The sequence below is a fragment of the Ursus americanus genome, chromosome 14 (assembly GCF_024610735.1).
Source record: "Ursus americanus isolate L20-20 chromosome 14, mUrsAme1.1.p, whole genome shotgun sequence".
Classification (NCBI taxonomy): Eukaryota; Metazoa; Chordata; class Mammalia; order Carnivora; family Ursidae; genus Ursus; species Ursus americanus.
The window spans coordinates 51,430,671-51,452,235 of NC_142140.1; the positions used below are offsets into that span (position 1 = coordinate 51,430,671).

At 57.9% G+C, this 21,565-nt stretch overlaps 2 protein-coding genes across 5 annotated transcripts; one reads left to right on the forward strand and one right to left on the reverse strand.

The window, feature by feature from the left end:
- The first annotated feature begins 1,292 nt into the window (after positions 1-1,292).
- HOOK2 (hook microtubule tethering protein 2) lies at positions 1,293-12,283 on the forward strand. 4 transcript variants are annotated; one of them, XM_045774578.2, is made up of 22 exons: positions 1,293-1,441; positions 1,953-2,038; positions 2,108-2,180; positions 3,154-3,204; positions 3,313-3,445; positions 3,538-3,605; positions 3,966-4,028; positions 4,328-4,408; positions 4,511-4,671; positions 4,767-4,907; positions 5,902-6,103; positions 6,343-6,453; positions 6,562-6,649; positions 7,021-7,090; positions 7,789-7,926; positions 8,039-8,126; positions 8,325-8,359; positions 11,011-11,093; positions 11,174-11,277; positions 11,492-11,602; positions 11,671-11,742; positions 11,826-12,283. In XM_045774578.2, exons 1-22 carry the CDS (start codon positions 1,397-1,399, stop codon positions 11,973-11,975), a joined length of 2,154 nt encoding a protein of 717 aa, XP_045630534.1. In that variant the 5' UTR covers positions 1,293-1,396; the 3' UTR covers positions 11,976-12,283. The 4 variants fall into 4 exon arrangements, with proteins under 4 accessions (XP_045630534.1, XP_045630535.1, XP_087723371.1 ...); XM_045774579.2 differs by having other exon boundaries at positions 11,177-11,277; XM_087867245.1 differs by having other exon boundaries at positions 11,803-11,940.
- Positions 12,284-14,049: 1,766 nt separating this feature from the next.
- On the reverse strand, positions 14,050-17,715 carry BEST2 (bestrophin 2). Its single transcript, XM_045774616.2, has 9 exons — positions 17,564-17,715; positions 17,360-17,454; positions 16,448-16,681; positions 16,204-16,358; positions 15,784-15,861; positions 15,454-15,606; positions 15,287-15,367; positions 14,938-15,092; positions 14,050-14,473 (listed from the first exon to the last, which is right to left on the reverse strand). Exons 1-9 carry the CDS (start codon positions 17,713-17,715, stop codon positions 14,050-14,052), a joined length of 1,527 nt encoding a protein of 508 aa, XP_045630572.1.
- Positions 17,716-21,565: the final 3,850 nt, after the last annotated feature.

The window sequence follows — 21,565 nt, forward strand, 5'->3', positions numbered from 1 at the left end:
GCGGGAAGAGGGTGTGGGGGTGTAGACGAGGCCGGGAGGCCCCAGCGTGCGTGCGGCTGCGCGTCTGAGTGGGCTGTAACTGGGTTTCCGATGGTAGAATGACTGCTCCTGCGATGCGGCGTGGGGACTGCTCTCATCTTGCTAAACCCGCTTCAGGGCAGGGTCGCCAGAGCCAGACTTAGGGTTGGAGAGAGCAGCGCCCCTCCCCTCAGACCTAGACCCTCCCCCAAAGCAGAGCCCGCCCCTCCCTCCAGGTACAGCTAATAACCTCTAATTTACTGCTCATTACCTTGCCCGCCTCGTGGGAGAGGAGCTGCTGAGGTATTCTGGCGCCAAAGGGTGCGGGCCGGGGCTTTACCCCTTCACCCAAAGCCAACTAGAGCCTCTGTTTCCTTTCCTGCGACCGGGAATTAAAACAGCCCCTGCCCCCTAGGTCTTGGGGAGATTTCAAACGCCTATATAATTCAAATCCCTTAGCGCAGGAACTGCATACTCTAGACACTCAATAAATGGCGACTGCAATTTTATTAACTACTATTGTTATCACTTTCCTTTGAGCCCCCTCCACCGCCCGGGCAGGGTCTCTCTGAAAGGGCACATTGCTTCCCCGCAGGCTGCGCTCCTGTAGTCTGCGCGCCCCCTGGTGGGTCCTGGGGACCAGGGCGGCCTGATCCTGGGATCTGAGGCTGGAGGACTTCAGGGGCTCGGGGTTGAGGGTGGGGTGGGGTGGAGTGGGCGCAGTGCAGGAGCAGCTCAGTGGAACTGGATCCATACTGAGCAAGTGTGTCTGTCCATCACCCAAGACCTGAGTCTGGCTGATTCATTCTGCCCTCGACCTAGGACCACGCTCGTCTCCGCTTGTTTACCCCTGAGTCAAGACTCCCAAGTCCCCTCCACCGGGGAAGACCCCTTTAGGATCTCTCCTCGAAGTCCACAGAATGTGTTCTGGCCTGCCCTTTCCCGCGTAGATAAAGGCTCCGATACGGTGGTTAGGCAGCAGAATTTCTTCCAGCTGAAGGGAAAGGACATGAATAAGCCCGTATAACAGAGTGGGATAGCTCCGCCTCACATGATGAGGAATTATTGTGAGGTCTCCCCTACCCCCAAAAGAGCCAAGGAGGAGGGGTACCGGGTCCATACTTGGGATGTGCAAGCTTGGCCCAGACTGACCCCTAGCGGCAGGGCGGGCGCCCGACGGCTGCCCGGATCCAAGATGGGGGAACTGGAAGTCCGATCGGGCGCCGGGAGATCACGTGTCCGGGGCGGGGCCTGCGCCTAGGGGGCGGGGCGGGGCGGCGCTCTAGGCCGAGCGGGAGGTCGGGGCTGCGGGCGCTCGCTGGTGGCGGATCAGGAGGTGGCGGGGCTCCGCTGCCGGGGTCGAATCCGATCGGGAGCCATGAGCGTGGACAAGGCCGAGCTATGCGGGTCTCTGCTCACCTGGGTAGGTCGGGGGCGGGGCCAGGGACAAGTGTGCGCCCCCTCTTCTTGCCCGGGAACCCTGGCCTTGGCTCTGTCTACCCCGCTGTTCTGGGGCTGGAAGGAGGAAAGGGTGGTGGGCTTGCAGGGCGGTTGGACTCTGGCCTGAGCACCTGCCCCCGTCACGTGGCATGTTTGCGTGGAAAGAACAGGTGAGACCCCGCCCCTTCGCGGCTGGGTCACGTAGGGCGAGGGCACAGGTGAGCTGGCCTGGTCACGTGGGGTCTGTGGGGACCAGGTGACTCATGGTTCCGCCCTAGCCTGGTCGCGCGGGGTTTGTTGAACAGAAGTGAAGTGAGGCCACGCCCCCTCCAGTTCCAGGTGTGCAGAGGCCACTCCCCCGCGGAGCTGGTGTGAGATAGATCAGTCCCCGCCAACCGTGTGAGGTTCCTGCTGACCGGGAAAGTCTGCAAAAGGGGAATGGTTCTGTTCTTCCAGGCCCTGACTGCCCGTTGCCCTTTCCTCTCCCTCCCCAGTTGCAGACGTTCCGCGTCCCATCCCCCTGTACCAGCCCCCAGGACTTGAGCAGTGGCCTCGCCATAGCCTATGTGCTGAACCAGATGTGAGTGGGGCTGAGGGGGAGGGTCCCGAAAAGGTCCCCCAGCAGCTCATCCCACTTTCTCGCCCCCAGAGACCCTTCCTGGTTCAACGAGGCATGGCTCCAGGGCATCTCAGATGACCCAGGTCCCAACTGGAGGCTGAAGGTGACAGGTGGACTCATGACTGGGAGACAGACTGGCGAAGAGATAATCAGGGAAGGCTAAGCTAGACATGTCCTGGGTGATGGGTCAGCTAGACACATGTCCTGGGTGATGCACAGACTTGGCTAGGAAGAGGGACAGATGTCTGGTGACGAGCCAACTCTGTTCTTTCTTTCTCCTATGGAAGAGGCCTGGGTGTGCAGCAAAGACTAACAAAGACAAAAACCTGCACACACACACACACACACACACACACATTAACTTCCAATGGCAGTAAGTTCTATGAAGACAATAAAAGCAGGGCCATGAGAGAGGGCAACTAGGTGGGTGGTTACTCCAGATAGGTTGATCTCCATGCAAAATTTGGAGAAATGGGATTCTAGGCACAGGGAGCAGCAAATGCAAAGTGGGGAATAAGCTTGGTGTATCGAGGAAAGGCAGGGAGGTCAGAACAGAAAATAAGGGGGCAGAAATGGTGGATGAGGTCATCAGGAGGAGGGCAGGCTGGGGCAGGGAGATGGATTCTATTTTAAGTGCTGTGCAAAGTCAAGGGAGGGTTTTAGCAGAGAGGAAAGACACAACCTGGGTTGGACTTTAAAAAGCTCCCCCTGGCTGCTTGGAGAGGAATGGGGTGTAGGCAGCAAGAGTGGAAATTGAGACCAGGTTGGTGCAATAATCCAGGTGAGAGAGAATGTGGCTAGGGCGAAAGGGTGGTAGGGCAGGTGATGAGAAGTGATTGGATTCTGGGGACATGTGAACAAGATGGGCAGGTGGACAAGAAGGGCAGGCAACTAGGCAGGTTGCCCCTAGGAGAGAGGACATTCAGACAGACAGTGGTGCCAGACAGGATGAGATGACCAGGGTTTGGGAAATGAGGCAGAGAGAAAAGGCTGGGTAGGTAGATTCAGAGTGGGGGCTCCCTGGCTCCTTCTCGGGAGCTCTGGGACCCTGGACACAAGTCCTTGCCCCTCCCTAGGTCAGCAACCTGAAGACCATCTTACAGAGCTTGGTGGAGTACTCCCAGGATGTGAGTAACCATGAGTAACCGTGACAGGATTTAGGGGTAGGGTTGGGTTGGAATGAGGTGTCTCTGAGCCCCTATACCCCGTATTCCCACCCCCACCCCCGTCCTCAGGTCCTGGGGCACCCCATTTTGGAGCAACACCTTCCGGCCGTGAGCCTCATTGGCGAGTTTTCGGACCCAGAAGAGCTTGGCAAGCTGCTTCAGCTGGTGCTTGGCTGTGCCATCAGTTGTGAGAAGAAGCAGGGTATGGGGGTTCGGGGGCCCCCAGGGGACAACCCGAGGAAATCCTCCCACCCCCTACCCCTATGTTTCAGTCTTCCCCACCTTGATCCCCAGAGCACATCCAGAGAATCATGACGCTGGAGGAATCAGTTCAACATGTGGTAATGGAAGCCATCCAGGAGGTAGGTGGGGGTGCCCAATGTGCCAAGGAGCTTCAGGGGATGGGACATCAGAGCAGAGGCAACTGGGCACAGGCTTTGCCCTGGTAAGGTCTGGGCTCTTCCTGGAACTCAGCTGGCTAGATTTCCCTGTCTCATGTGTCTGCCAGCTCTTCCCAGCTCTAAGTCACCATGTAGCACCCTCAAAGGATCCAGCCTCCCTGCTGGACCCATGGCAGGAAGGCAGCCTCTAAACTGAAGTTCTTGGGGGAGAACTGGCTTTGGGGACAGGAGGATGGAGAGGTGCTTAGGCTGGGTTGTGGAAGCTTTAATGGCCACCCCGAGAGGGCCCAGCTCATCTTGATGTCCTCCGCCTTGCTTCAGCTCATGACCAAAGACACCCCTGACTCCCTGTCATCAGAAACATATGGGAACTTTGATAACCAGGTAAGAGGTGGGGGACCTTGTTAAAGGCCCAAGCCCATTGCTGATTCTCAGGGCTGCCTACGGACGGAGGAGGAACTTGTCCTTAAGTGTATAAACTCCCTCCATCCCTCAGGGTCCTAGCCTCTTCCCTCGTTGCCACATCACCTTTCCTCCAGTCCCCTGGGGTCCCAGCCCTCTGTTAGAGCTTGAGGGCTTCTGGGCTCCTCCTCTCTGCCCCTAGAGATGCCAGCCTCCCCTCCATCTCTTCCCGTGGATCCTTGACTTCCTCGCCCCTCCCCACCCTCCACCCCCCTCCTCAGTCCCGAAGGTACTACTTCCTGAGTGAGGAGGCTGATGAGGGGGATGAGCTGCGGCAGCGCTGTCTGGACCTGGAGCGGCAGGTGAGGTTGAGGGCGGCGAGGGCGCGCGGGCGCTCCTAGGGCCGCGTGGCTTGCCTCCATGCTGCCCTCCAGCCTCCAGCTCATCTGCGCCTCCTGCGGCAGCTGGTGCTCGTGTCCGAGGAGAAGCAGAGCCTGGCCCAGGAGAACGTGGCGCTGCGGGAGCGGCTGGGCCGGCCGGAGGCTGAGGGCGCCCCTGGCCTCACGGCCAAGAAGCTGTTGCTGCTGCAGTCCCAGCTGGAGCAGCTGCAGGAGGAGAATTTCAGGTGCAGTCAGCGGGGGATGGGGCCCACAGGCCAGGGGATTGGCCGGGCTCCAGTGCCCTCAAGTGTCCCTTTCTCGCCGCCCCCCCCCCCCCCAGGCTGGAGACCGGCCGGGAAGACGAGCGCCTGCACTGTGCCGAGCTGGAGCGGGAGGTGTCTGAGCTGCAGCAGCGGAACCAGGCGCTGACCAGTCTGGCCCAGGAGGCACAGGCGCTGAAGGATGAGATGGACGAGCTGCGGTGCGTGGTCGATCCCGGGGTCCCCACTGCATGTTGTCCTTGGCACCGTGTCCCTCTGATACCATAGTCCCTCAAAAACTCCCAGATGCCCAGTGAACCCTCACAGTGTCTCTTAGACTCCACAGTGACCTCCTGAAACCCATTGTACTCTCCCTGGACCCCGCCGTGTCTTCTGGACACCACCAAGATTCCTGGATCCCTGCTGCCCCTCAGGACCCCACAGTGTGCCCCTGTGATCCCACATTATGTTCCCTAGACCCTGGAGCATCCCCACAACCCCGGCAACCAGCTCCCCAGTGCTGCCCAGGTGCCATCATGCCCCGGGATCCTCTTGTGCCCTCCAGGACCCTAACTGCAGTTATCCCCCCCCCTCTGCTGCCCCCCATGACCCCTCTGTGCTCCTCGTGATAGAACTATCCCTTCTTATGACTCCACAGCACCCCTGCAGCCCCAGAGCACTTGGTGGGCCTCCAGAGCACCCACCTCCTAGACCTCACCATGCCTTCTGTAACCTCAAAAGGCTCCCCTGTGGCCCTGCAGCACCCCTGTAATGTTAAAGTGTCTAGTGAATCCCTACTGCACCCTAAAGGACCACATAGTGCTCTGCCCTGAAGCTCCCCCATGACGCCACCACGCCATCGTTGATCCCATAGCCACCTTATAACCTCAGAGTGTCCTTGGAGGCTCTTCAGAGCCTCTGGGCACCATCATTCCCCCTGGAACCCCTCAGTCATTCTATATCCCCACAGTCCCCGTGCCCCCATCCCTGATTATGACCCTGGGCTAACCATGGGTGCTTAGGCTTCCTCTATGCCCCTTAATGACTTCCCAACAACACCAGGCCCTGGCTGACTCCTGACCCTCACGTTCTACCACCTTGAACCCACACATCCCCAGGTGACATGACATCTTCCCCTGCCTTGAGGGCCACAGATCCAAGCTGAACCCCGACCCCCGACCCAGGCCTCCTCTCCCAACTTGCCTCCTCCCCCAGGCAGTCCTCTGAGCGTGCTGGGCAGCTGGAGGCCACGCTGAGCAGCTGTCGGCGCCGGCTGGGTGAGCTGCGGGAGCTGAGGCGGCAGGTGCGGCAGCTGGAGGAGCGCAATGCCGGCCATGCCGAGCGCACCCGGCAGCTGGAAGATGAGCTACGCCGGGCCGGCTCGCTACGTGCCCAGCTCGAGGCACAGCGACGACAGGTGCGGCAGGGACCAGGGCAGAGCCCTGAGCGCCGGGTGCTCTAGGCCGCTGGACCCCTTGCCCCTCTCACTTGGTCCGTTGTCAGTGTGGTACTGAGCCCCTTCACCCAGAGCCCTCTCATCTGTATATAGTAGCCCCCTTCAGGCAGGCCAGCTCCTCCAAGTTCTCTGTATCTGGCCTCTCTGGCTCCACGCCTGCACCTTGCAACGCTGCATCCTCACCCCTCCTCTCTGTTCAGGTTCAGGAACTGCAGGGCCAGAGGCAGGAGGAGGCCATGAAGGCCGAGAAATGGCTATTCGAGTGTCGAAATCTAGAGGAGAAGTATGAGTTGGTGACAAAGGAGAAGGAGGTGAGACTGAAGTCACGCGTCCAAGCTCCACCCTGTCCATCCTGGCATAGCCCAGTCCCCGGGAGGCCAACCCTCCCTCAAATGGCATCTTGCACCCTGTCCCTCCAGCGGCTGCTGGCAGAGAGGGACTCCTTGCGGGAGGCCAATGAGGAACTGCGCTGCGCCCAGCTGCAGCCTCGGGGCTTGACCCAGGCTGGTGAGTCGGAGGCCTAACAGCCCTAGGGCTGGGGCAGGGGTGGCCTAAGGTGCTGTTACAGCGTACAGAAAAGCAGTGTCCCAGGGCTTGTCTAGGCAGGGGGGCAGAGCTAGACCACTTTGGAGACAGGCTAGAAGGGAAAGAGGTGACAAGGGTTGGCAGAAGGCAGGGGCTGACCTCCCAGGATCAGGGTGGGGCAAAGGCAGACTCAGGCCATGCGTCACTGCCCCCTGTCAAGCTGGGAGCAAGGCTTGTGTTAAGCCAAGCTTTGGGCTAAACTTGAGTCCCCAAAGATGATTCTTGGAAAGAGAACCCTAGGGCTGGGGCCAGGAGCTGTGCACCAACCTGAAGACATTTCTCACGTTCTCCAGACCCCTCTCTGGATCCCACCTCACCAGCTGTGGAAAACTTAGCAGCAGAGATCCTACCTGCGGAGCTGAGGTACCCTGGGGTCGCTCAGAGCTCTAGCTGCACCCAGAATCCACCTTCAGCCCTGCTCCTATTGCAGGCACCTACTGCTAGCCTGGCCTGCTGTGTTGGGATCCCAAGTCCTAGCCTGGCTCCTGGGCTCATTCACTCCAATTCTGCCCTTACCTGGTCGGCGCTCTAGCCCTTGTTGGTTGCTTGCCTCTCCCAGATCCATCCTCAGTGCCCAAATGAGGTCCAATCCATCTGGCTCCACTCACCGAGCAAAATCCCTAACCACACCCCCACCCATGCTCGCTCACGTGGGACTCTGCCCCCAGGGCATAGCCCTGTCCTCAGTGTAGCCCCTGCTAGGTTCAGTGCCCCGTGTCTTGCCCAGATGAACTCCCCCACCCCAGTTCTTCGCATTTCTGCGTCTGTCTTTCCCGCAGCCTTGCTTTCTTGCAGCCATAGAGGGATCCTGAATGTTCTAACCCCCTCCCGTAGCCCCGCCCTTGCCTGGCTCCACCCTTAGGCCCAGCTCAAAACCCCGCCCATTTTGGTCCCCCAGTGCTTGGTCCCCGTTACTCTAATCCTGCCTCAGGGTCTGGCTGGGCTCTTCCCCAGGGCTCTGTTCCTTTGCCAGCCCTGTCCGCCCAGTCTCCCTGCCAGAGCCCCGGCAGGCCTGAGGGGTGACCCGTCTCCAGCCCTGCTCACTCCTTCCCGGTCGGCAGGGAGACGCTCCTGCGGCTTCAGCTGGAGAACAAGCAGCTGTGCCAGCAGGAGGCGGCCTACCGGGAGCGGCAGGAGGAGCTGCAGCGCCACCTGGAGGACGCCAACCGCGCGCGCCACGGGCTGGAGACGCAGCTGCGGTGAGGACCCACCGGGCAGAGAGGAGCCCCCCTACCCCCGCGCGCGTGGAGTGGGCGTGTGATGCGAGGCAGAGGGCGGGCGCAGGCACTCAGCAGCCCCGCACTCCTGCAGGCTGAACCAGCAGCAGCTGTCGGAGCTGCGGGCCCAGGTGGAGGACTTGCAGAAGGCCTTGCAAGAGCAGGGGGGCAAGACGGAGGATGTGAGTGCCCGCCTCCTCCCTGCCTGGCCCTCCCTCGTGCCCTCCCCGTAACCCTTCTCTCTCTCCTCCCTGCTGCGCGATGTCCCCTGCAGTCCATTGTAAGTACCGTGGGCCCAGGGCGGCACCGCCTGCCCTCACCCCGGGAAGGAGTTGAGACCTCTGGACCCCCATTCACCCAGTGCGTGTTCTCTCCCCCAGTCCGCCCTGCTGAAGAGGAAGCTGGAGGAACATCTGTGAGTCCCAGAAGGAGGGCATTCCTGGTGGGGGGAAAGGCTGGGGCACAGGTCGGGGGGACGTTTGCTGTCTGTGGGGATTTATTTACGAAGAGAACCAGTCAGCCAAAACAGAAGGCTCAGATCAAGTAGGGTCTTAGGGGCCAAGGGAAGGAATAGGAACTGTTTGGGGGGAACAGTGGGGAGCCATGGAGGGAATTTCAGTAAGGTCGTATGAAAAAGTGACAGTCACCTTTTACTTTTTACATTGTTAAAAAAGAAACTATTTTGGGGGCACCTGGCTGGCTCAGTCGGTAGAACATGTGACTCCTGAGCTCAGAGTCATGGGTTTGAGCCCCACATTGGGTGTAGAGATTACTGAAAAAAAAATTAATGAAAAAAAAGATTTTATTTTATTTTTTAGAATTTTATTTATTCATTTGAGAGAGAGACGCGTGAGCAGGAGGAGGAGCAGAGGGAGAGGGACAAGCAAGACTCTGTGGAGTGCGGAGCCTGACCTGGGGCTCGATCCCATGACCCCGACATCATGACCTGAGTGGAAATCAAGAGTTGGATGCTTAACTGACGGAGCCACCCAGGCACCCCTATTTTATTTTATTTTTTTTTTAAGATTTTATTTATTTATTTGAGAGAGAGAGAGGGCACAAGTGGGGGGAAGGGCAGAGGAAGAGGGAGAGGGAGAACCAGGCTCTCCACCGAGCGAGGAGCCCAATGCGGGACTCGATCCCAGGACCCTAGGGTCATGACCTGAGCCACCAAGGCATTCCCCCCTGTTTTATTTATATGTAAGAAACTATCTTAAATAGCTATTATATTTATAGTTTAAAAACCAAAATATATATTGAGCAATACAGAGAGAAGGGGTATACTTCTTAGTCCCCCCATTGACTCAGTTTCTATCCCACCCCCATTCATATTAGTTCGTTATAAAAATCCTTACAGTCGGTGGCTCAGTCGGTTAAGCATCTGCCTTCAGCTCAGGTCATGATCCCAGCGTCCTGGGATCCAGCTCTGTGTGGGGCTCCCTGCTCAGCGGGGAGTCTAATGCTCCCTCTCCCTCTCCCTCTGGCCCCCCCACTTGTGTTCTCTCTCTCTCTCACACTCTCTCAAATAAATAAGTAAAATCTTAAAGTAAAAAATAAAAATCCTTATGAATTTTTTAAGGAAATGCAAATGAATATGAATATAAATTTTTATTCTGATTCCTCATTTACATGAAAGGTAGCGTGATAGCTGCTATTCTGCACTTTGCTTCTACTTAAGAAGATGGCTGGGAAATTTTGCCATATGAATAGTTTTTTGTGTTTTTTGTGTGTTTTTTTTTAATGGGGAATAATTTCTTTTTCTTTTTTTTTAAAGATTTTATTTATTTATTTGACAGAGATAGAGACAGCCAGCGAGAGAGGGAACACAAGCAGGGGGAGTGGGAGAGGAAGAAGCAGGCTCCCAGCGGAGGAGCCTGATGTGGGGCTCAATCCCATAACGCCGGGATCACGCCCTGAGCCGAAGGCAGACGCTTAACCGCTGTGCCACCCAGGCGCCCCATTTTTTTTTTTTTTTTTTAATAAATACAGTAACTTTTGCCAACTGGGCTTCCATGGAGAAATTAGGCCTTATAGAAAATGATATGTTTGACTCTTCTCACTTCTGCCAAGGATGGAGTGTAGCTTGTATCAACTGAGTGCAGAAAAAGTTATTTCCTTACAGAGGATGGATATATGGAAACATTAGGGCTTAATTCTCCTGTAAAATTCCAATCCAGAAAGGCTGGCCTGTAACAATTTTTGGGAATGCCATAATGTATTTAAGTCATTCTTTCGGGCACCTGGGTGGCTCAATCAGTGAAGTGTCTGCCTTCAGCTGGGGTCATGATCCCGGGTCCTGGGATCAAGTCCCACATCGGGCTCCCTGCTCAGTGGGGAGTCGGCTTCTCCCTCTCCCTCTGCCCCTCCCCCTGCTTGTGCTCTCTCTCAAATAAATAAATAAAATCTTTTTTGAAAAGTCATTGTCTCTAGGTATTTGCTATTTCAAACAGTGTAGCAAAGTAAAACCTTGTGCGTGTATCATTTTGCTTGTGAGCAGATATGTTGAAAAAGTGGAATTAGTGGCTTAGAGGGCACATGCCTTTGTAACCTCAGCAGACGCAGCCCAAGTTTAACGATTAGGTGTTAGACCGTGCTCCAAACCCAGTGCATGATAATAATCTCACCTCCAAGGAGTGTTCTTAGATCCTTGGGATTTTGCCGCAGGTGGCGGAAGTTGTAAGGTTTTACCTTGTGTTTCTTGTTAGAAGAGATTCGCATGCTAGAAAGATCCCTGGCTGCTGGGTGGAGAAAGGAACTGAGGTTGAGTGTAGAAGAGGCTGGCAAGGGGGGGAGGTGGCCGTACCAGTGTGTGGGCTGTGGCATGGAGAGAAGTGGACACAAAGGGCTGGTCCAGGGGTCAGCTGACGAGGAGAGTGGAAGGTTGTGGCCCCAATGGCTAAGGAGACGGTGGGACCAAGGAATACCGCTTCTGTCTTGGAGGTCTGGCCCACAGATCTCTGCAGCCGGGCAGGTGTACGTTGGCCAGCTGGGAGGGCTGTGGCCAGCAGAGGGAGGAAGGGAAGGGGCCCAGCGGTCAGCCCGCAGCTGCCCCTCCTCCGTCCACAGGCAGAAGCTGCATGAAGCGGATCTGGAGCTGCAGCGGAAGCGAGAGTACATTGAGGAGCTGGAACCGCCCGCTGACAGCGGCAGTGAGTGGGGCGCAGCGGCTGGGTGGGGTGGGAGGGCCCCGAGCTTGGTGGGGAGCTGAGGGGTCCCCTTGTTCCCCCAGCAGCCCGGCGTATCGAGGAGCTGCAGCACAGCCTGCAGAAGAAGGATGCGGACTTGCGGGCCATGGAAGAGCGCTACCGCCGCTACGTGGACAGGGCGCGCACGGTGAGGACACTGGGGACTCCACGGGCCTCCTTCCACGTCTGCTGCCTCCCATTGATTCATGCCTCCCCACCACGTGCACCTCTTTGCCCCCCACTTCCGCATATGCCATACCCCTATCATATCACAGACTTCTGCACCACACTTAATGCAGCCCAACACGTCCAGGGGCCTGCAAGGCCAAGGTCACCCTGCCTGTGTCTTTCCCAAACCCTAGGTCATACAGACCCTGGAACCCAAACAGCGGCCATCCGGGGGGGCACCCCCAGAACTTCACACCCTGAGGACACAGCTCCGGGAGCGGGACGTCCGCATCCGGCACCTGGAGGTGGGTGTCCTCATCACTTCCCGCTGTCCCCAGCATTTCCAGGCCCCTGACTATTCCTTCCTTGGCAGATGGACTTTGAGAAGAGTCGAAGTCAGCGGGAGCAGGAAGAAAAGCTGCTCATCAGTGCCTGGTATAATATGGTGAGTGCACGTCACCGTAGTAAGGGTCCAGGGATGTGCCATGCGCTCACCTGACCCTAGCCGTGACCCCTTCCTCCCTCCAGGGCATGGCTCTGCAGCAGCGAGCTGGGGAGGAGCGGGCCCCTGCCCATGCCCAGTCGTTCCTGGCACAGCAGCGGCTGGCCACCAACACTCGCCGTGGGTCCCTGGGACGCCTAGCGTCCCTGAACACGCGCCCCACCGACAAGCACTGATGGACCTCAGGATCCTGCCACCTGTCCAGCCGGCTGGGGCTCAGTCCACCCTGGATTCCCCCAACTCATCTGGGGCCCAGCATCAGGAAGGCCTCAGTCAGCTGCCTGAGAGCCTTAAGGTCATGACTTCTGCCCTTTGTTCTCTCAGGTGGGACAAGAGTGCAGGATAGGGCAGGAGGCAGCGGTGGGCCTGTTCTTTTTAGCAATGTGATTCTTATCCTTGATTTTCAACCTGGGGTTAATGAGATGCCAGGGGAGAGAGTGATTTTTATATTTGAGAGGAAAAATAATAAAGATTTTCAATCTGCCCTGGCTGGACTCTGGGCACTGAGGGGAGGGAGAGAAGACGGGCCAGGGACTCAGATCATTGCTTTTAGAAAGGCCTGGCTTGGGTTCTTACTAAAGCATGAGTGACTGATAGCATCCACTGGGAGGTGAGAACTGTGTTTGTGTCTATGTAACTATATGTGCGTGTGGTCGTTTTTTGAAGAAGCTTCAGGCAAAAATCCCCGCCTTATGAAGCTGTCGTTTCTAATGAAGGGAGACGGACAATAAACAAAATAGATGAAGTAAAAGTTTGATGTGAGAAGTGCTACAGAGAAAAAGAAAACAGCAGTGATGGGGATGTGGGACGTTCGTTTGGGAGGTGGTGATTTTAAATAGAAGACCAGCAGAAGAGACTTTGCCAAGGAAGTGACATAATTTAAGCAGAGACCTGAAGGAGGTGAGGGGGGGCTGTGTAGGTATCTGGGAAAGAGTGATCTAGGCAGAGGGAACAGCATATGCCTGAGGCCCTGAGATGACGCTTTGCTTGGTGGGTTAGAGGGACAGTGAGGAGGCCAGTGTGGCGTGAGTGAGAAGAGGAGGGGAAGAGATGAGGGCAGGGAGATTGTGAACTGCAGGGAATACTTTTATTCTAAGGGACATGGGAGTCACGTAGGGTTCTAAGGAAAGGAGGGACATTACCTGACTCAGGTGTTCATAGGCTCTCTTTGGCTACTGTGGAAGGAACAGACTGGGGGTGGTTAGGGCCAGAGCTGGGAGACAAGGACGGTGGTCCCTGGTCCAGGTGGGTGGGTGGGTGACACTGGGGGCTCTTAAGATGTGGGCCCTAGAGGAGCAGGAAATGGTTGGATTCTGGATACAATTTGAAGACCGAGCTGGTAGGATTTACTGCTAGATTGACATGGAGGGGGGCAAGAGAAAGAGTTGGAGAGGATTCCCGGATTTGGGCCTATCACCTGGAAGCTCAGAGCAGGTTGGGGCAGGTTGGGGAGCCAACAGGGAGCTGGTTTGGGGGGCATGTTCTGTTCAGGGTGCCGCATGGAGATATCAAGGAGGCAGGTGGCTCTCCCAGTCAAGAATCTGGAGAGGGATCCTGGTAGACTTCCAAATTCACCCTATGATTAAATTAAGACTGGGAGCTCTGAAGGGGTACTGGAGAATGCAGGGACTTGGGGCAGAGAAGTCGCTTGCAGAATCATAAAACAAGAATGACAGGAGGAGGCTGTGGTCTGGGGACTGGCTGGTACATTAATGAATAAAGCCATGGACACTGATGGGGTCCTTTCAGAGGGCAGAGTTTGGGAAGAAGGAGGCAGGTGCGATCAAATCTTGTTTAGCCCAATCCCTGGCAGGAAAAGTCAGGCTAATAATGTTTAAGTAAAAACCACTAACATTTTATGAGCACCTATTATATATCAACACTCTAAAACCGTTATTTCATCCCCATAACTCAATGAGGTAGGCACTCACATCTCCATTTTAAGGAAAGAAAAAAAGGCAGGGCACCCTCATGGGGGCCTCTCAGGCAGTGGAGGGAGGGAAGTAGGGCTGGTTGGAAGGACCGCTGTTCAAAGAAGCTGGAAGAATCCCTCACCCTTAGCACAGTGCCTGGCCCACAGGAGGCGCTCCAAGCCCCAGTGCCAGATGTGAAGGCTGGCGCGCAGTAAGCGGGAACCGGTCAAAATCGGACAGGTGAAGTCCACACGCGGCTTCGGCAGACCCGAACTGCTGCCTGCCTGCCCTGTCGGGGTTTGTGTCCCTGTCCTTGGGGATCCTGGGCCTGTGGGCCTCAGGCTAGACTCTCCTCCTCCTCGCCAATGGGGCTGGGCAGCCAGGGTGGAGCCGGTCCCCGGGGCGCGGGCATAGGCACAGTGGTGAAGGGCTCGACGGCGGGCCCCGGGACGGGCAGCTCGGGGCCGGCGGGGAGCTCCGGCTCTGGCTCCCGCAGGCCGGATTCGAGCAGCGGGTCCCCGCAACCGCACTCCGGGGCCGCGCCGTCCAGGGCGCCTGCGCACGCGCAGCTGGCAGCTGTGGACGTCTCAGACACGCAGCTGTTCTTGCGGCGCATTAAGGACAGGCGCCGGCCCAGCAGGCCTCCCGCGGCCATGCCTGCGCCTACCGGCAGGAGGCGCTGCAAGAAGTCGCCGTGCGCCTCGCCCAGAGGCCCGTCCACGCCGTCCAGCCGCTGGAACTGCATGTCCTCTTTGGGCAGCCTGTCAGAACGGACAGTGGCTCAGCGTTGCGGCCTCGCTCCTCTCCTTGACTGACAGGGGACACGCTGCTCCTCCTGGTTCCACCCACCCCTTTGTCCCGCTTATCCCAAAAGACTTTGGTCCTCCTCCAGGGAGCCTGCTTTTATCCTCTGGCTTTGGCTAAGCTCGAACTTAGGTCTTCAAGCCTCAGTTGTGACTGCCGCGTCTCTGGCACTGCCTCTGGCCGCCAGTCCAATCCTCATAGGCTTTAGCCCTTAGGTTAGTCCCCAGTTTGTGGCCGGGTCCCAGACCTTGACTCGGATCCCTGCCCTCGACCCCCATTCTAGTCCTCACGGACTTTAGGTCTTGGCCCCGAGTCTCCAAATTGGCCCTGGCCTGGTATCCCATAGTCCCTTCAATCGGATAATCCGCGCAGGGCCAAGAAGACCCTCCCCCAGGAGGCCCCACCCATCCCGCTGGCTCACGTGATATCGAAGGTGGAGCCCTGGAACGAGGGCTGCTGCAGCAGAAACGCGGTGGCTGCGGTGTAGGGGGCGCGAGCCTCGGTTGCGTCCCAGTACAAATCCTTCTCCAGCATGGCCAGGTCGTCATACATCTCGTCCACGGCCAGCATTGACACCTGCAGGCGTGGACATGCGGGGCAGGGTGGAGCTTGGCAAAGCGCGGGAACCGCGGGGTGGACCCCTCAGGATGGGTTAGGTGTATGGTGACCAAAGGAAGAAGGATGGTTCAGGATCCAGGCCCGGGCAAGTCTTGGTGGGGGTGGGGCCAAGGCTGCTTAGGGAGCCCGGGAAGGTCGCAATCCAGTCTCACTTGGAAGTTGCGGTCGATCAGAAAGTTGGTCTCAAAGTCATCGTCGTCCTCTCCGAAGGGATTGATGAGCTGCTCGGCTACCTGAAGGGGGAGGGGATGGTTAGGTAGAGCCCTGAGAGCCCCTGCCTATCCCAGCCCGGGAGTCCCTACCTCAGGGCCCCATCCACCTTGAGCCAGCCCGCATAGAAGAAGAACTGCAGCAGGGTGAAGATGGGCACGCACAGGTCCAGGTTGTGGCCTTGGTAGCCCTGAGCTGGGTCCAGGAACTGGCGACCGATGAGGCAGGCCAGGAAGTAGCTGTACACAGCGATGGTCACCACCTGGGGGCGGGGCGGGTCACCAGGTCAGGGTTCTCGCGGTCTCAGGAGGTCTTGGAGAGACCAGGACTAGGAAGGGGCATCACTGATAGGGGGTCTTAGCTGACCCTCAGTCTTCCCTTGAGAGCAGTGCGTCAGAACGTCTGAAGCCGGATTTAAACGGAGGCATGGCAGGGTTACCTGCGTATAGACAAGCGGTACGCTGATCCAGTCGTAGTGAAAGAGCATTCCACACTTGCTCCGAAACACAGTCAGCTCCTGCACGCAGATACAAGTCATGAGAGAGCCTGAATTGGGAGCTCACACGTGGGGATTAGGTGTGGGTCCTTGGGATGGAGGTGAGTGGTTACCTGGTGGGATGTGGGCGTGTGCTTCTGGGCCTCCAGGGAGAGTATTTAGTGGTGAGTGTACATCTGGGGTAGGGGGCACTATACGCCTGGGAGTCGGCCCCCTAGAGATAAGGGTGCACCTGGGGGCTGCTTGGTAAGGGTGTTGGGACTCTGCCTCGTGGGAGGCGCGCGGCAGGCCTCCGTCTGACACAATTCCGGGGAGGTGTAATTTCCCCGGAATTTTGCATGAATGACCTCCTGGCGGGCCCACCTCAAGCAGCAGTTTAAGGGCGCTGTTGTCGCGGATGCGGCCCTCGCGCCGGGCCTGCGCAGCCAGGTTGGAGAACCAGACGCAGGGTACCCAATACTTGTTGTAGGACGAGTTCAGGTTCTCGAACTTCTTACGCTCCTCGCGGGTCATAAATCCTGGAGGGGTGAGGTCGGGGTTACGGGGGTTACTCGCCCCGCCCCCCGTCCTCGCCCCGCCCCCGCCCCGCTTCAGGCGGGATCCTCACCCGCCTCCACTACGTGGTCTATAGTGGGGAAGCGCTTGAAGACCGCGGTGCTGACCGAGCGCAGGATAAGCACAGCTGAGAGCCCCGCGTAGCGCATGAGCGTGCGCCGGTAGAGGCGGCCCCGCTCGTCGCGTCCGTGCACCGTGCCCGCCACCACGCACATGAGCGCGTCGGGCAGCGGCATGCACAGGTACTGGTTCCACCAGCGATGCACCACCAGCGTCACATAGAAACCTGCGCGACAGCCGGGAATGGGGGGCTAAGTGGGGATACTAGGGCCAGGTCGTGGCAAGAGGGATGATAGGGGATCTGCACCAGAGGCACCAGGGGAAGGAAGGCTTATCACCCACCCACCTCGCCGCCCCACCTGGGCTAGGAATTTGGGGGTCCAGCCCTCCGGTCAGAGAGGCTGGAGCAGGCTGGGTCATCCTGGCTGTTTGTCACCTGGGATGTGGGATTGGGATTTCATTACAGAGGTGGAGACACAGGACCTATGTCAGGGGCACATAGGCAGGTTGTCTCCCTGGGCACAGGAACCACCTGAAACAGGCGGCCGGGGTCACGTGAAGTCACTGCCTTGTCAGAGAAATGTCCTCCGGGCTGGACTTGAGAGGATGGAGTCATATGGGGTCACTGGAGGGGGTCCCTGGGGCCCAGGACGTGTTCTCATGCAGACACAGGTGGGAGACCCTGAGATGACCAGGGATAAGCCTATCAGATGACACGGAGCTCTCATGGCTTACTGTAACCAGGTGACACCCAAGATCTCTGGAAATTGGGGCCATACCTGGCATGAAAGATGCAGAAATGGGGATCTGTTGGGGTTGGATTTGAGGGGGAATGGGGTCTCCAAAAGGCCTGGAAATGGGTTTCTCAGTATTAGGGGAATGGGGAACTCAGGAGCGAACGCACCCAGCACGAAAGAGACCGGGATGAGACTGGCGTACTGGTCACAGTAAATGACGAGCTTCTCGAAGTAGCGCTTCTGCCCTTCGGTCAGCACGAAGCTGCGGGGGGGGGGGCAGGGGGTCACGGGAGAGCCTCCCTCCTGGACACACCCAAGATCCCTTCCCTAGTCCCCGCGGGCCGGCGCCCCCCGCCCCAGGGCCGCCTCACCGGTAGGCGGCGCTCAGCGCCATGTAGAGCGCGAGGAAGCACAGCAGCTCGCGCCACAGAAGTTTGTAGATGCTCCCGCGCCACAGCAGCAGCAGCTGCGAGAAGCCGCCGAAGCGCGCATTGGCCACGCGGGCTGTGTACGTGACGGTCATCGCAGCGCCGGGCCGGTTGCGCGGAAGGAGAGGGGGCTGAAGCGGACCCCCGCCTGTGGGCGGAGGAACGGTTCCCCCGGCCTGCGGGAAGGGGCGGAGAGGTGCGGGCCGAGTCAGCTTGGCCGTCCCTCCTGCACCCCGGCCTCCTCCTCGGTCGCGTCCCTAGCCCAGGTTCCGGTCTCCTCCCAGGCCTGCTCAGTACCCTCCCCCAGCCCCCAGTCCTTCCCAAGCCCCCTCTCACAGGCCTCCCTCTTCCAGGACTCCTGGTCCCAGCACCTGGCGTGTACCTCTCCGGTCCCTTTCCCTCCATCCTCCACTCCCAAGACCCTTGGCTCCACCGATGAGCCCCAGCAGCCCTCTATGCGAGCCCATCCCCCCCCCCTTACCTGGGCTCCATCTACAGCCTTCCCAACTCCCTGAGTCCCCAGCACCTCAGTTTCTAGAGTCTTAGGACTCCAGCTCTTCCCCAGCCTCGACCCCCTTCTTCAGGTCTCATCTCTGCCCGTCCCCCACCCACTCCTACAGCTCCCAGTCTCAGCCCGTCCTCCACCCCTGCACTCCCTTCTGAAGCCCTTGGAAGCCCAATCCCCAAGCCTCCAGTTCCCCAGGGTCCTCTCCTCCGGCTGGTCTCTCCCCTGCACAATTCCCCCAGCCTATCCACCTCCCCACCTAATTGCCCTGGCTCTGCCCCTTCCCCCTTCTCCTGGACCCACCTTGACCTTTCATCCGTCCATTCCCCTCCAGCCTTCAGAGCCCTCAACTCCCCACCCTGAGGAGTTTGATGGATTCCTGGGGACCCATCTGTCCTCAGGATCCTCTGGTCCCCCAGGCCTGGGCCCTTCTCACCTGGTAGAGAGTGCAGAGACAAACGGGGCCAGGGACAGAATGGGCAGGTGACTTCAGCGTTAGGTGGGGCTGAGGCCAGACCCTGGGGGGAGGGGGCTAGGGAGTGGGCGTGGGCAGCCCCTCCCTGGCCCGCCCCCCCTTGGCTGCAGCCTCAGAAGTTTGTTTGGAGAAGTCTTGCCAGTTTGTTACCTGGGGCAGGGGGAGCAATCCACCCCGTCCTCCTTGCTCCTCCCTGTCTCTCTCCCAGTTAGTCACTGGCGGTCCAAGGGATCTTGGACCTAACCTGGGGGAGGGGACATTGACTGTCTCCTTCCCAGTTCCAGAGACACACACACACTGCTCAGCGAGGCTGTGTCACTCCACAGCCGCCTGTAATCACACGCCGTCACAAGGATGCACATAGAAATACACACAGTAGACCCAGACACAACTTCAGCTTCTTTTAACACAGTCTCCTACAACCGTGGTAACCCAGAGGGCAGTATACACTGTCACAAAGACTGACAAAGTCACGGAAGACAGGCATCTCTACCCACCCCCAACATTCAAATATGGGCAGATGGACCCTAACCCACCAGGCTCTTGGCTCGCAGTTATCCATCCATATGGTACTCCAGACAGCCACTCAGGAGCACACGGGAAGGGACCTGGAACCCTGCATTCCCTCATGATCGCACCGTGGAACGAAGACACATGCAAGGTCACACAACCACTAAGCACACACCCCAGAATGCCTTCACACACACAACTGCATGTGGTCACACAGGAGGTACCACGCACCCATTCCTGATGGCTCCTGCACAAAGACTGACTTGTGGTCACGCACTAGATGCAGGCACATCTGCCCTCAAAACAGCGGCACATGGTCCTGGGGTCAGAGCAGGGTCCTAAACACACTCCTACAACAGAGACCCCTCCCCTACAGTCCACAGACCCTTCTAACCAGATGGGCTCATGCCCATACTCCACCTGATGAAATTCACCTGCATTTGCACATCAATATATAAGGCACTCTCTCCCCAATGCCCCCTCACTGCAGTGTGCAAGCACCCACACCCATACACACACCTCAGGTCTCAGATACTCAGTATTGCCATGAACACACAAGCTTGGGGACACAACGCCTTGGCCTTGTCCCAGAGTTCGGCATGGATGCAGACAGATACTCCCCCTTCACAGACACACCTACGAAGGGGGAACTCCCAGCCTGACACAAATAGCCCCCTTTTCCCCCAACATCAAACTCCTAACCCAGTGTGGAAGGTGTGGAGGCTCAGAGTTCCAACCCCAAGAGGGGCACCCTCGAAGCCCCTTGAGGTCACTGTGCACACTAGGAGTGCGGATGGCCCGTTGCAGCCCCACCCTGCAGCCCTGCCAGCCAGGACACTGTGTTCCCAGCCTGGCAGATGTCTGCCCTGCCCCGGGTAATTAGGAACTGGCCCAGGGTGGCCACCCTCAGACCCAAATCTCCGCTGTCCAGCTGCCGGACAGCCCATAAAAGGGGGTGAGGGAGTGGTGTGGCTAGCTTCAGGGCCTGGGGGAGGGTACAGGCTTCGAGAAGGTCTCGGTGCCTGACCAGAGGCCCCCACTTTGTAGGATGCGTTTACACACACTACAGCTAGCCCCCCACCCTGTGTTCATCCACCCTCCCCCAACTCACACATGTCCCCACACACTTCTGATTGCTGGCCCCCCGCTGGCCCCGGGGCAGGTTGCCCGGGCTAGTTCACATGCTTAATTGTCACAGTGAATAATAACAAACACTCCTTGGCGGCTACGTGCCTGGTGCTCTCGTGAAGGCACTGCTTAATTTCATCTCATTGAGTCCTCCCAAGCAGGCGTTAAGAAATTGGTGCTTTTGTTATTCCTACTATCGAAGTAGGGAAACTGAGGCTCAGATGACACAGCTTATTTGTGGGACAGCTGGTTTTTGAACCCAGGCGGTTTGGCTTGGAACGTGGGGTCTGTCACAGGTACACCACCATGTTTGTTTACAAGGGCCACCCCAACCTGTCCACACCTGTCTGCACACACCCAGTGAACAGTGGCGGCGGGGGGGGACACACACGTCTAGGCTTGGGGCTGGGTTCCCCCTACACGCACACCCTGGCACACCCATGTGCAGCCTGAACACCACTTCCTGACTCATGAATGTCCTCAGGTTTCCTCTTTGTCCCCTCAAACCAGCTCTGGCTTGGAACTTGCAAATCTCAACGTCACTGCCCGTCTTGGGTCTCTCAAGCAGGGACGACACTAGCTGTCCAGGGAGTGGCAGAGGGGAGTGAAGGGATAGGGAGCCCGCTAAGTGCCTTCCAAGCTGGTGGGCTAAACCCTTCCAGGGTCTGGTGAATTTCGCCATGATTCTGAAAGGCCATACTTTCTGTTTCCATTTTAGGGATAAAGGGACCGGACCTCAAACTGCAGGAAGCATGCTGCCTATCACTCAGTGAGGCTGCTCTGGAGGCAGACAGGACTTCGAGGGCCCACCTGACTCAAGTCCTCTGCCATCCTGCCTAATTAGCCCCCCTGTTGCAGCCCTGTGCTAGGAAGGGCTGATGCCATCCCATGGGAACAGGAATTGGGGGGCGGAGACTGTTAATCCTCAGTCTGGCAGGCCCAACCTCTGCCCAGGGCGCCCACTAATTCCCAAACCAAACAGCAGGCAGTGCTGGGCCAGCTGCTGGCCTAATCCGTTCCCCACCAGCCTAGTGCTGGCCAAGGGGCCTCCCAGTTCCCACGCTCTGAACCTCAAAGGAAGTGGGCAGATGCTCCTCTTCTACTACAGGTTTTATAGCCCCAGAAGAGACACCGCTACCCACGAGTTAGAAAAGGACACCTCCTTACTGAAGATACCCTCCTTCCAAAATTGCCATAATAAACACACGTCTCTATTAGATCTCTGTTGTGACTTGGTCTCTCTAGATGTACCATCTTTGTGCAGTGTACAACCTATGCAACTGTACATAAAGATCTGACCCCTAACCTCTCTGCATCAACATCCACA

Coding starts and splice junctions, on each gene's coding strand:
- BEST2 (XM_045774616.2), bottom strand. CDS start 17,715: ATGACCGTCACGTACACAGCCCGCGTGGCCAATGCGCGCTTCGGCGGC. Junction 16,359..16,447: donor AGACCACGTAGTGGAGGCGG/GTGAGGATCCCG, acceptor TCACCCCTCCAG/GATTTATGACCCGCGAGGAG. Junction 15,862..16,203: donor CCCTTAAACTGCTGCTTGAG/GTGGGCCCGCCA, acceptor ATCTGCGTGCAG/GAGCTGACTGTGTTTCGGAG.
- HOOK2 (XM_045774578.2), top strand. CDS start 1,397: ATGAGCGTGGACAAGGCCGAGCTATGCGGGTCTCTGCTCACCTGG. Junction 2,181..3,153: donor GTCCCAACTGGAGGCTGAAG/GTGACAGGTGGA, acceptor GCCCCTCCCTAG/GTCAGCAACCTGAAGACCAT. Junction 3,446..3,537: donor CAGTTGTGAGAAGAAGCAGG/GTATGGGGGTTC, acceptor CTTGATCCCCAG/AGCACATCCAGAGAATCATG.